Genomic DNA, 13440 nt, shown 5'->3' with positions numbered 1-13440 from the left:
GGAAGTTTGTGCCTTTTGACTCCTTCATCCAGTTGCCCCTCCCCACCCTCCCAACCCCTCGCTTCTGGTAACCACAAATCTGATCTCTTTTTCCACGAATTTGTTCATTTTTGAAGTATAATTGACCTTCAACACTGTGTTAGTTCCTATTACACAACACAGTGATTTAGTATTTCCATACATTTCAAAATGATCACCATGATAAGTCTAGTTACAGTCTGTCACTATGCAAGATATTACATAATTATTGACCATATTCCCACACTCTACATTTTGTACCCATGACTCATTTATTTCATAACTGGAAGTTTTTACCTTTTAATCTCCCTCACCCATTTCTTTCCTCCACCTACCTCTCTCCCCTCTGGCAACCATCTGTTTGTTTTCTGTATCTGTGACTCTGTTTTTATTTTATGTTTGTTCATTTGTTTTGTTTTTTAGATTCCACACGAGTGAAATCATGTGGTATTTGTCTTTCTCTGTCTGAATTATTTCACTTATTTTTCTTTCTCTGTCTGACTTATTTCATTTAGCATAATACCCTGTAGGTTCATCCAGTTGTCACAAATGGCAAGATTTCATTCTTTTTTATGGCTGAGTAATATTTTACACACACACACACACACACACACACACACACACACACACACAAGTACCACATCTTCTTTATCCATTCATCTATTGTTAGACACTTAGGTTGCTTCCATATCATGGCTATTGTAAATAATGCTGCAATGAACATAGGGGTGTATATGTCTTTTTGAATTGGTGGTTTTGTTTTTGTTGGATAAATACCTCAAAGTGAAATTGCTGGATCATATGGTAGTTCTATTTTAAAATTTTTGTGGAATCTCCATATTGTTTTCCATAGTGGCTGCATTAATTTATATTCCCACCAGTAGTGCATGAGGATTCCCTTTTTCTCCACATCCTCACCAACACTTATTTGTTGTCTTTTTGATAATAGCCATTCTGACAGGTGTGAGGGTATATCTCGTGGTTTTGATTTCCATTTCCCTGATGATTTGTGATGTTGAGCACCTTTTCTTGTTCTGCTGTCCATTTGGATGTCATCTTTGAAAAAGATGTCTATTCAGGTCCTCTGCCCTTTTTAAAATTGGATTATTTAGGGTTTTTTTTTTCTTAGTTATAAAATTAGGGACTTCTCAGTATGAAAGTTAGATATTCTCTGCTTCTTAAAGATGGTTTTCAAAAAATGATGTTGTGAAAATATTTTGATATCTGTAATCCTCAAAATAATTAACTAATACACTAAGAGTTTTTATGTTAATGGGAATAACTAAATAATTTTGTGTTTTTTAAAATAGGTTACATAAGTGTGCATATTCCATAAGAGATTCAAAACTCAGAGGTAGGTTTAGAGATAATTTTTGAATAGTATTTTCAGCTATAGATAAAAAGAGCCAATTACTGATGAAATATCAACAGTACATAACAGATGATATATTTCTTTTATAGATATCTTAATACATGGTGTTGCTTATCATCATGCTGGTATGGAGCTGTCAGATAGAAAAGTAGTTGAAGGAGCTTTTACTGTTGGAGATCTACCAGTTCTTTGTAAGTAAAACGTATTCTTGTGAATATTATAAGATCTTTTGGAAAAAGAAAAAGCTCAGGTATTCTGACTTATTTCTGCTTTTCTTCCAAGAATCTAAAATTATGTAACTATCCATACATATACGTGCTATAGTAAACTCTCTGGCAATTTCAGTTCTTTATCATCTTACTGAACATAGTGCAATTTGAAAAGTAAGAATTAGTAGCTTTTTGGTTTTAAGATATATTATTTTATGTTGTAATGTTTTCTTTTTGCTTTTTATTCTAAATTTCCTATATATGAGTTTTATTACATTTATAAGAATATACCTTTTATAAGAAAATGTTTACTTGAAGCAATAAAGTTATATGACTTAAAAGTAATATTCCTTAATTTGATGCAGTTACTACCAGTACCTTAGCCATGGGAGTAAATTTGCCTGCCCACCTAGTAGTTATAAAATCTACAATGCATTATGCTGGAGGAATGTTTGAAGAGTACAGTGAAACAGATATTCTACAGATGATTGGTAGAGCTGGTCGACCTCAAGTAAGTGACAGTGTTTCACTTTTTGTAATTTATTTTAAAGACAAGATAAAAAGCAAAAAAGGGAAATAATTGTGTATTTTTTGTTAAACAAAAGATTAACATTTCACATTTAGATTAGGTTTAAGCATAAATGTAACTAAGAAAATCTACTTTAATGGAGGAGTAGAAGTAAAACAAGTCTCACCAAAGGAGACATACTCCCTTCATTCCCTCTAAGCTCCCATTGGTTGATGAATGGTTGGGTTGATAAATGGTTGGGTTTATTAATGTGTATGCTGTTAAAGGGTTTTTTTGGTTTTGAGTATTTTTGTTTTTGTTTTTCTGAATAGGGATGCTATTGGCATTTTGGATGGGACAGTTTTTCATTGTGTAGGACTGTCATACATTGCAGAACATGTACCATCCCTGGATCCTAGCACAAAATGCCAATAGTGGTCCCAAGATATTGTGACAATTAAAAATCAGCCCATACACATTATAAAACATGGCCTGATCTGACAAATTCTTGAATAAAGAAATCATTCATATAGGTACTAAGGGAAAATTTAGGAAGAATATCTTTTCAAAGAATATCAAAATATTGTGTCAGACAAATTTATAATTATTATAGGATAAATTAGATTATAAATAAATTGCACCAAATCTTACCGCTTTTAACCAGTTACCTAAGTTTGTTTTGATTTTACTACTGCCAAAATTATGTTACATTGAAACCAAAGTGGTACTTTTACATCTATACTCTTGGAAGGTTTTTAAGTCAAATTTTCAGTTAATATTCAAATTCAGAAGCATTTTTAAGGCCTTTTTGACCTGTTGTTTAAGACAGGGAGCTGTTTAATATAAAATGAAAATCTCGAGTTATTGAAGAAGACTGGTATCAACATGTGCTTTTCTTTACTAAATTTCTCTGTTTTCTTTTTTTTTTTTTCCTTCCAGTTTGACACTACAGCTACTGCAGTTATTATGACTCGGTTAAGTACAAAAGAGAAGTATATTCAGATGCTAGCTTGTAGTGACACTGTAGAAAGCAGGTAATATGGAAAATATTCCCAAAAGATGTTAATACGTTAATGTTAATATAGGCTGTATTTTTCCTTTTAATATATTAGGGGATTTTCTAAGGCCATTTTCTTGACACTTTTCAATAATCTAATTAGAAAGTGTGTACTTCTAAGAAAGACAGTGTAATATCTTTGTTCAGCAATGCTTCTTAGTACGCAGTTGCATGTATCCTTGTTATAAAAGGCCAAATTAGTAATGGGAGGAATGTAATTTTCACATCTTTTTACGTCTTTAAAATTTGCATAATAGTAGGAGACAGGCAACCTGAGACCTTTTAGTAAAGTGCTTGATTATAATACTTTTGGGGAAAATAGGATGTAATCCACTCCCCACCCTTTTTTTAAGCAATAATGTCTTCTAAATCCATGGAGTAGAGAGAAATCTATAATGTTTTTAAAAGTTAAACTGACATTTTAAGGTTTTGTCATATTTTTGAAAATTAAGTTAACTTTCATGAATTATTAAAGTAACAATATTATTCAATTATATTATTGAATTATTCAAATATTATTCTAAACAAGTAAGAGTTGTATGGCACTGAAATATATATTACTAATGAAAAGGTTTTTTTTTCCATTAGTTTGCACAGACATCTTATTGAGCATTTAAATGCGGAGATAGTACTGCATACCATCACAGATGTGAATATTGCTTTGGAATGGATACGATCAACCTTGCTTTATATCAGAGCCTTGAAAAATCCATCTCATTATGGTTTGTTACTTTGATTTTGAAGAGTAGTAATTTTATCAAGCCAATTGGGCCTACTTTATACTAATAAGTCACAGAATAGATTATAGAAACTAATAGTTAGCAGAAGTAAAAACAATTATAACAAATACAGTTAGAGCAAGAGTAGAGAAACGTGAGAAATCTTTATCTGTTTTACTTCTAGTCTTTTAATAAGGCTTGAAATCAACACCATTAAAAATAGATCTCTTAGGAAAAAATTATCTCAAAAATTTTTTAAATGCCTAAAATTATTTAAAATAAGTTAAAGTCAAAAAGAAGTTTTGAATTTTGTCTGAACTGGTGTTCAAATCAAAGTATATAGTAATACTGTTGCTGCTGGAATTTTCTTCTTGCTTCTAAAGCTAGCACACATATGGTTATGTTGCTTCTAGAGGGTTCTTTCATGTGGTACAGGTTATAAAATAAAAATGCTTGGGATTGCAGAATATCAAATTAAAACCTGACGTGTTATAATACCATTCTAATACACACAGGTTCAAAACTTTCAGACCTCTAAGGAAAAAAAATACATGTAGTATTCCTGGTCACTGTTATACAATAAAAATAACAAGAGATAGCCAATTGTTATTGAAAGGATTTCACAACAGTGGTTATTTTCTATAGATGTTTAAGCCTTGTTTTAACTTTAAGCTACTTTTTTCTTCTATTTAAGATTGAGTTAGATTACTCTTTTCTAGTTAACTGGGGTATAAAGTGAGCTTATAAAGATGAATTCATCTCATTGTATTTTATTTTTAATAAATTGTCATATAGGTTTTGCATCTGGATTGAGCAAAGATGGAATTGAATCAAAATTACAAGGTTAGATGCATTTCCTTCTAAAAAATTACATTCTATACATTTTAATGAAAAAGTTAAGTTATTATGAAAGAGTTATTATGCTCTGGGAAAGTATTTTTTAAAGTAACCTTGTTTGCAGAAAAGAAAATATGGATTTCTTTTTCACAGGTAAATAAAGCTTGGCACATGTACTTTTTTTCTGTATTAATCTATTTATTAATTCTATCAGAATATCTTCCTTTGTATAACTTGTTAACTTGGTTTGTTTTTATTTTTAAAATGATCCTGGTCTTTGGAAATGTTACCTATAGATACTCAACTCTTTATGTTCCTTTTCTAGTTTAATTTTTAACTGAAAATATAAGCCAAGCTTGATTATGGGCTTCTTATCCTAATCTGTGCTAATGAAGTATTCCTATCAAACCTCAGTTTTAGTTTTCAGTTAATCACTCAGTATTTCATTAAGCATTTATTAGGAGTAGAAATTGCTGCCTCTTCATTGTACTGAGACTGTCTTCCAGGAAAAGAAAACATGTTAGATCCCTAAAAATATTGAGCCAATTTTAATTTATTCTCTACTTGGATATACACATATGGCAAATAAAAATGCAGAGATAAGGATGAAGCAGTAAAATTGTCTTTCTTAAAGAATAAATATATTGTTAAAACATGCTGATTAGGGGCTTCCCTGGTGGCGCAGTGGTTGAGAGTCCGCCTGCCAATGCAGGGGACACGGGTTCGTGCCCCGGTCCGGGAAGATCCCACATGCCGCGGAGCGGCTGGGCCCGTGAGCCATGGCCGCTGAGCCTGCACGTCCAGAGCCTGTGCTCCGCAACGGGAGAGGCCACAACAGTGAGACGCCCACGTACCACAAAAAAACATGCTGATTAGCAATAGCTTATGTTTATAATACAGCTGTTGAGAAACAGATCTATAATGTAGTTGTATTATTCTTTATGTATTGACCAAATTTGTAATGGAGTTTTAAAAGCATATATTTTTTATCATAATGATCAAATACACAAAATGAGACAGACCAAGAAATATCTTGCTATATTCTGGTAACTGTAAAGATTTAACTTTTCTTAAATGTTCTTAACAGTTCATAATTGTCTTATTTTCAGTTATTATAGGTGGCTAAGTTTTGCCTATAAAGAATAGCCAAATTTATTATATAACTGGATAGAATGTTTTGGTTTGCTTGGAGGTCTGCCTTAAATTTCTTAGGAAGGGTCTTTAGCATACAATATGCTGTTTCCTAAATTTTGTCATACTTTCTTACTCAGTATCCTCCAGTAGCTCTCCCATCACTCTTAGAATAAAATGCAAACTTTCACCAGAACCCACAAAGTCCTATTTGGTATCCCCATGCCTATCTCTCTAACTTCATCTCTTGTCACTTTCTCCTCGTTTATTCCACTCTGTCCAAATTGGCTATCTTGCTGTTCCTTAACCACATCAAGCTTGTTCGCACTTCAGGTCCTTGCACTCTCTTTATTCTTGAAACACTTCTTGCATATTTTACATGGCCTGAACCTTCATTTCATTCAGGTCTTTGTTTACATATCAACTCCTCAGAGAGACCTTCCTGGACTACCTTATTTAAACCCACATTTACAGAGACAAAGGAAAAACAACTTCCATATTGTTACTGCTGTTTTCCTGCTCTTGGAAAAGGTGATGTGTTTATGTTGAAAATTAGGATGACTACATCCTTACTTTAATCAGAAATTATAAGCTGTGTATCTGAAATACACGTAAGCTTAATTAAATAAAAGCTTAAAAAACTCTGTTATTCTTTATTTCCTTTCTCAGCTTTATTTTCCTTCATAATACCTTTCTTTTTTTTTAATTTTTATTTTATATTGGAGTATAGTTGAGTAACAATGTTGTGTTAGTTTCAGGTGTACAGCACAGTGGTTCAGTTATACATATACATGTATCTATTCTTTTTCAAATCCTTTTCCCATTTAGGTTATTACAGAATATTGAGCAAAGTTCCTTGTGCTATACAGTAGGTCCTTGTTGGTTATCTGTTTTAAATATAGTGGTGTGTACATGTCAATCCCAATCTTTCCCTCCCTCGTAATACTTTTCAATACCTGAAATTATTTATTTGTTATTGATTGCTTTCTTCAGTAAAATACAAGTTTTATAGAGGAAGAATCTTGCCTTGTTCACTACTATAAACTTTAAGCTTAGAATAGTGCTCAGCATATAGTAAGCATTCTTGTTTGATTAATTTACTGAATATTAATTTTTTTGAAGTTGAAACTTGAGAGCATTGGTTTTTTTTTTATTTAAGTGTAGCCGATTTACAATGTCATGTTAGTTTCAGGTGTACAGTATAGTGATTCAGTTTTATATATATGTATATTTTTCTTCAGATTCTTTTCCCTTATACATTATTACAAAATATTGAGTATAGTTTCCTGTGCTTATACAGCAGGTCCTTGATGGTTATCTATTTTATATATAGTAGTGTGTACATGTTAATCCCAACCTCCTAATTTATCCGTCCCCCTCTTTCCCCTTTGGTAACCATATGTTTGTTTTCTATGTCTGTGAGTCTCTTCCTGTTTTGTAAATAAGTTCATTTGTATTATTATTTTTTTTTTAGATTCTACATATAAGTGATATCATGTGATATTTGTCTTTCTCTGTCTTGCTTACTTCACTTAGTATGATAATCTCTGGGTCCATCCATCCATCCATGTTGCCACAAATGGCATTATTTCATTCTTTTCTATGTCTGAGTAATATTCTATTATGTTAAAAAATATTCTATTATGTGTGTGTGTGTGTGTGTGTGTATATATATATATATATATATATATATATATATATATCTCACATCTTCTTTATCCATTCATCTGTTGATGGACATTTAGGTTGCTTCCATGTCTTGTCTATTGTAATTAGTGCTGCAATGAACATTGGGGTGCATGTATCTTTTCAAATTATAGTTTTCTCTGGATATATGCCCAGGAGTAGGATTGCAGGATCACATGGTAACTCTATTTTTAGTTTTTTTTTTTTTTAAAGAAGATGTTGGGGGTAGGAGTTTAATTAATTAATTTATTTTTGCTGGGTTGGGTCTTTGTTTCTGTGCGAGGGCTTTCTCCAGTTGTGGCGAGCGGGGGCCACTCTTCATCGCGGTGCGCGGGCCTCTCACTGTCGCGGCCTCTCTTGTTGCAGAACACAGGCTCCAGACGCGCAGGCTCAGCAGTTGTGGCTCACGGGCCCGGTTGCTCCACGGCATGTGGGATGCTCCCAGCCCAGGGCTCGAACCTGTGCTCCCTGCATTAGCAGGCAGATTCTCAACCACCGCGCCACCAGGGAAGCCCCTATTTTTAGTTTTTTAAGGAACCTCCATACTGTTCTCCCTAGTGGCTGTACCAATTTACATTCCCACCAACAGTGTAGGAAGGTTCCTTTTTCTCCACACCCTCTCCAGCATTTATTATGTGTAGACTTTTGTTGATGGCCACTGATTGTTAATTTAATAGTGGGTAATTAAGAAAATTAGCAAAGACTTCAAAAGCCTTACTTAGCCAAACACTTAAAACTATCAAGCTGCCTTAGCAGTGTTGCTTAAACTAAAGTATTTTTCAAAGAACCCTGCTTTCTAAGGGCTATGTTTTTGTGAGTGGCTCTTCTATATAACATTGAATAGGTTGTGGTATTCCCATTCTCTGCTGTTAACTGCCTCCAATCTCCTGGGCTTTTTTTTTTTTTTAACATCTTTATTGGAGTATAATTGCTTTACAATGGTGTGTTAGTTTCTGGTTTCTAACAAAGTGAATCAGTTATACATATACATATGTTCCCACATCTCTTCCCTCTTGCGTCTCCCTCCCTCCCACCCTCCCTATCCCACCTCTCCAGGCGGTCACAAAGCACTGAGCTGATCTCCCTGTGCTTTGCAGCTGCTTCCCACTAGCTATCTGTTTTACGTTTGGTAGTGTATATATGTCCATGCCACTCTCTCACTTTGTCACAGCTTACCCTTCCTCCTCCCCATATCCTCAAGTCCATTCTCTAGTAGGTCTGTGTCTTTATAGCAGGGAACAGAGAGAACACTGAATGCAACAGGTTACTACAATTGCTGTGATCCCCATCAATCAGTGAGAGTGAACTTGCATTGCTTCCTATTCAGAGGTTCCTTCCAGGTGCAATAGTGTCATATTCAGAGATGCTGAAGTAAATACTAGAAACATCAGCTAAAATAGTCATAATGGTTACCTTAAGAGAGTGTGGCAAACTAGGAGGAGGGGAAAGACTGGTGTTTTTTGAACAATCTCTGTAGAACTGTTTGACTCTTTATACTTTGTGTGTATATATCTTAAAGCTTTTTTAAAAAGAAAAACTACTGCCATATTGGAAGTCAAATGGCAAAACAGTTATTTAGACCTGGAGCAAGTCACTTAGCTTCTCTATTCTTTAATTTCCTAACTGGTATATGAAATAATATTAATACCTGCCATGTTGTGTTTTGAGGATTAAATGAGATAGTACAAATATATCATTTTAAAAGCTCCAAGTTGTAAATGTTATCACTTGAGTGTTATTTTTATTATTTGTATTATTTTTACTGTTAGAAAATTTTTTCAGCATATTAGTCAGCTCTTTTGTTTAAATGAGTTTTTTTTTTTTTAACCACTTAAATAGGGACTACAGTTCTTCCCAGAACAATTACACAGAAATACACCTTCAGGATATTTTATAATAAATTCTATTTTGTGTTGCTTCTTTATGCTACTAAAGTAAAAAATGTGTTTTCTATAATTGAACAGAATTATGTTTGAAGAATCTGAATGATTTATCATCTCTGGACCTGATAAAGATGGATGAAGATGTTAATTTCAAACCAACTGGTAATTTTTCCATCATTGTTAGTAAATTTAACAATTGCTTACTTAAGGCTAAATTAAAACTTTTTTTCTACTAAAATTTAGATGATGGTAAAATTGTGGTTTCAGTTCTCAATAGGGTATCATCATTATTAGCATGATCGATTTATACGAGTCTTATTTCTGAAATTATAGAGCTTCTTTTTGACAGGCACGGAATTTGTGTTCGCTAACTCCGGTGACTTTTAGCAGAGGATTAAAATGCTCAAATCTTTGGGTTGCTTCAGTCCTGTCATAACTCTTGTAGCTATCCTTTTGCCAATTCTTAATTATTCAAACATTGCTTATCTGGATGGTTACTTAGGCTCCTTTTCTCTCTGTCTCTCTCTTTTTGATTCTATATAGGGTATAACAGAAGCAAGAAAGAATGTTTTGTAGTTTTTACCACTCATGATTAGAAGTTTCTTGGGGGAAAATATTGACTTCATTATAACAAATTAAACTTTTTAAGAAGATATACTTTACTGAATAAAAATTGGGAAGTATAGGAAAGTTTAAAAAAATCAGACTATCTGTTAACATTTCATGTATCCTTCCATTTTTAAATGCATTTTTACATACTTGCAACTGTACTATAGAAATGTATGATTTTGTATTATGTTTTTATTTGTATTTATTTGTATAAGGTTTTTAAAAACAATTTACCTCCCTAACTCTCAGCCCTAGATTTATAACATTTGTTTCCTCTCCCATGGTTCTCATTCTGATAAACCTTTGTTTGTGAGAATTACCTTCTTTGTATTCTAGGATGTCTCACTAAAGGGGGCATGAGAATCACTAATATAACTTCTTCATCTATTCTTCAGATACTTTAATTCTCAAGAATCTTATTCCCACTATCATTCTTTCCCTGTGGAACTTCTTGAATCCACTGACAACATTCATTCTGCCTTTAAACATACCTAATAAATGATATGTGTAATATTTGTCCTCTTTCTCAATCATCAGTGAATACTACCTGATTAATTTTCTTCTTTTTAACATTCTTTTGATTCTCTTTCTGCTTCTTTAATCAATTTCTCTTTGCTGACCTTTTTTGCTTTACTGTGGGCTTCTTAAATGTGTAGATGTTGGACCTTTATTCCCAGTTTATGATAATTTCTTTGAAAACATAATTTACCTTCACAGCTTAAGCTATGGTCATTATGTAAATGAATTGTAGTTTTGATCTTGGTCTCTCACCTTTGCTATGACATTTGAACATTAGTTTTCTATTGGAAATCTTTTCTTACATATATGACATGAAACTTGACACCCAGAGCGTATAACAGTTAATTTGACCTGGAATACTATACAGTGGAATGAACATAAAATTTGTGTTCCAAATGCCTGGATTTCAGTCCCAGTTCTGCCACTATGCTTGCTGTGACCTTATGCTCACTGAGCCTTAGTTTATTTATCTGTAAAACAAGAATATATTACACATCCTACTTACCTTACTGGATTGTTGTGATGATGAAATGGGGTAATGAACATTTACAGAAAAAAAAATTCCTCTAAAAACATGAGTCATTGCTCTTTTTTGTCCAAGTTTAGGAAAATGTATCTCTACTTGCCTCTTATTCTCAATAGCATAACCGGTTTGTTAAGCCTATTAAAAAATGTTTGATGTCTTTGGTTTCTCTTTCATTCCTCAGTCATTCCATGTCCAGGCAGGAATGTCCAAAAGGACAATCCAGTCTTGGAGCTGAAAATATTCCTTATCACGTAGCAGGGTAATGTTTCCTAAAGTGCGGTTGGGTTAACTACTTCCTCTCAAAGTCAACTGAGGCTGCTGTTATGTTAAAAATGAAATTAATGAAGCCTACTCCAGACCTACAAACCTCACCTTCTAGGAGTAAAACCTAGTAATTTAGATTTTAAGCTTGTTCCCTGGATGCTTCTTTTGCACATTAAAATTGAGAACTGCCTTGGGATTGATGTTTCAATAAATGGTATAGTGAAAATCTATTTACATCTTCATGTCATACACCAATTTATCTTAGTGAGTGTTCTGGGGTGGGGGGTGAGAGATTCCAAATTAAAATAGAGAATGCAGTTTTACTCTAAACTATCTTCTCTAGGAGATTCATGGGGTTCAGTAGTATACTAAATGTGCTAAGAAAGGTAGTAAAAAAGAGCTGAAATTGATTAGCCTAAGATTTTTACATTCTTATTTGCCCACAGAAATCTTTTAAATGGAAATCCATTAATATTGCAGAGAGCACTAATGTTCTATCAGTGTTCAGTCTATCGATTTAAATGTTAATATCATCCAAAACACCTTTACAGACATACCCAGAATAATATTTGGCCAAATATCTGGGCACCCTATGGCCCAGTTAAGTTGACACATAAAATTAACCATCACAGCAGCTCAACATAAAATATACATTCTAGCTGAATGTAGCTGAGTTTTCAGAGGAATACAGTATTGTACATGATGCCGTTTTACCTGTTCCTCCTCTGGACCCAGTTTGGTCATGTACTCTGCTTTGAAAGCACATATTATGCAATGCCCAATCATTGGACATTTTGTCCTTTGTGTTTATTAACTCAGCAACCTCAACTCTTGTTACACCCTACACCATCAAGCTACTTAAAACACACACACACATAAAGTGTTACATACATGTATGTATATATAACTTTATGAGGAATTTAACATGTCTTTTTAACTGTGCCAGTATTTTTATTAGGATCATTTAGGTTAGTGCTCTTGTTATAAGGTTGTATGAATTTTTTAGTTGTTTGCCTCAATACTTTTTCCCATAAGCCTTGTTATTTTTAGTATGTAGTTTATAGAATACATGATTTTATAGGAATGCATATACTATATATTTACAGGAAGTAAAGATTTATGTAAATGTTTAGGAATACTGTATATTTATTTAAGGCTAGGAATTTTTATCAGCTGTGATTTGTAATAGTTTCATTATCAATCAGTTTGTTGTATTTTCTAATTTCCATTATTTCTTCTTTGACCTATGGATTATTTGGAAATCTAGTTCTTAATTTCTGTACATATCATGGTTTTCTAGTTATTTTTCTTTTCAGTTTTGTCGTTGTTGTTTTTGATATTTGATACAGTTGCTTTGTATCAGATAATATTTTCAGTATGATTTCAATCTTTTGAGAATTGTTGAGACTTGTTTTATGGCCCAGTATGTGGTCAGTTTTTATAAATATTTTGTGTGTGCTTATCCCTTTGGTTTTAAGCCCTCTCCCAGATAAATATCTTGTTAGTTCTTTGCTGCCTTATAAAAGATATTTCATATGTTTCATTTATCTGACTTAGTTGCCTTCAGCAGGGGCATTGGTTCATAATTACTTAGCCTGCTGTTAATGTAGATGGAAGCTCCTTACATATTATTTCTACTTAATTCTTTCTTTATGACTTCTTGTTCCTTTGTGTTACTATTGCTTCTTTTATCTCTTTGAATATTTATTTTTTGTATTTAAATTTTTAGTCTGTATGTTCCAGTAATTCTGCTTCATATAGTTTTTGCTTTTTTAGTTTGTGGTTATAATACTCAAGTATCTAGGTAGTTTTATCTGTATACTTGTGTTCTTGTCCAGATTTTTAGCTATTCTGCCTGCTAATGTGTATAGAAGAAGGGCTCAAAAGGCCAAGTCTTAGTTTGTGCAAATTTATGAAGGATTAACAACCTTATGAAAACGGGCAGTAATTGCAAAAGGCATGGAAAGTCATTAAACTGGGATGCAAATCTTACCTCTGTTAAGGAGAGTGAAGGAAGGAAAGAGAGGAGGAAGGAGAATTTTATCCTGCAATGCAGTCTTAAGACCATTTGGCAAAGTTGATGGGGAATCTTCAAGTCAAAG

At 33.1% G+C, this 13440-nt stretch overlaps 1 protein-coding gene across 1 annotated transcript in view; it reads left to right on the top strand.

Moving 5' to 3' along the window:
- Positions 1-13440, top strand: part of HFM1 (helicase for meiosis 1) — a 125809-nt gene that overhangs the window by 35845 nt on the left and 76524 nt on the right. Inside the window, exons 13-19 of the mRNA XM_007468524.1 lie at positions 1329-1372; positions 1480-1581; positions 1965-2110; positions 3047-3141; positions 3753-3886; positions 4679-4726; positions 9502-9582. Of these exons, the coding sequence (XP_007468586.1) occupies positions 1329-1372; positions 1480-1581; positions 1965-2110; positions 3047-3141; positions 3753-3886; positions 4679-4726; positions 9502-9582 (650 nt within the window). The remainder of the gene's footprint in view (positions 1-1328; positions 1373-1479; positions 1582-1964; positions 2111-3046; positions 3142-3752; positions 3887-4678; positions 4727-9501; positions 9583-13440) is intronic.

The sequence above is a fragment of the Lipotes vexillifer genome, unplaced genomic scaffold (genome assembly GCF_000442215.2).
Source record: "Lipotes vexillifer unplaced genomic scaffold, Lipotes_vexillifer_v1.1 scaffold490, whole genome shotgun sequence".
NCBI lineage: Eukaryota > Metazoa > Chordata > Mammalia > Artiodactyla > Lipotidae > Lipotes > Lipotes vexillifer.
Note: the sequence above shows the minus strand (reverse complement) of the source record. Positions and strands in the feature narration are given on the sequence as shown.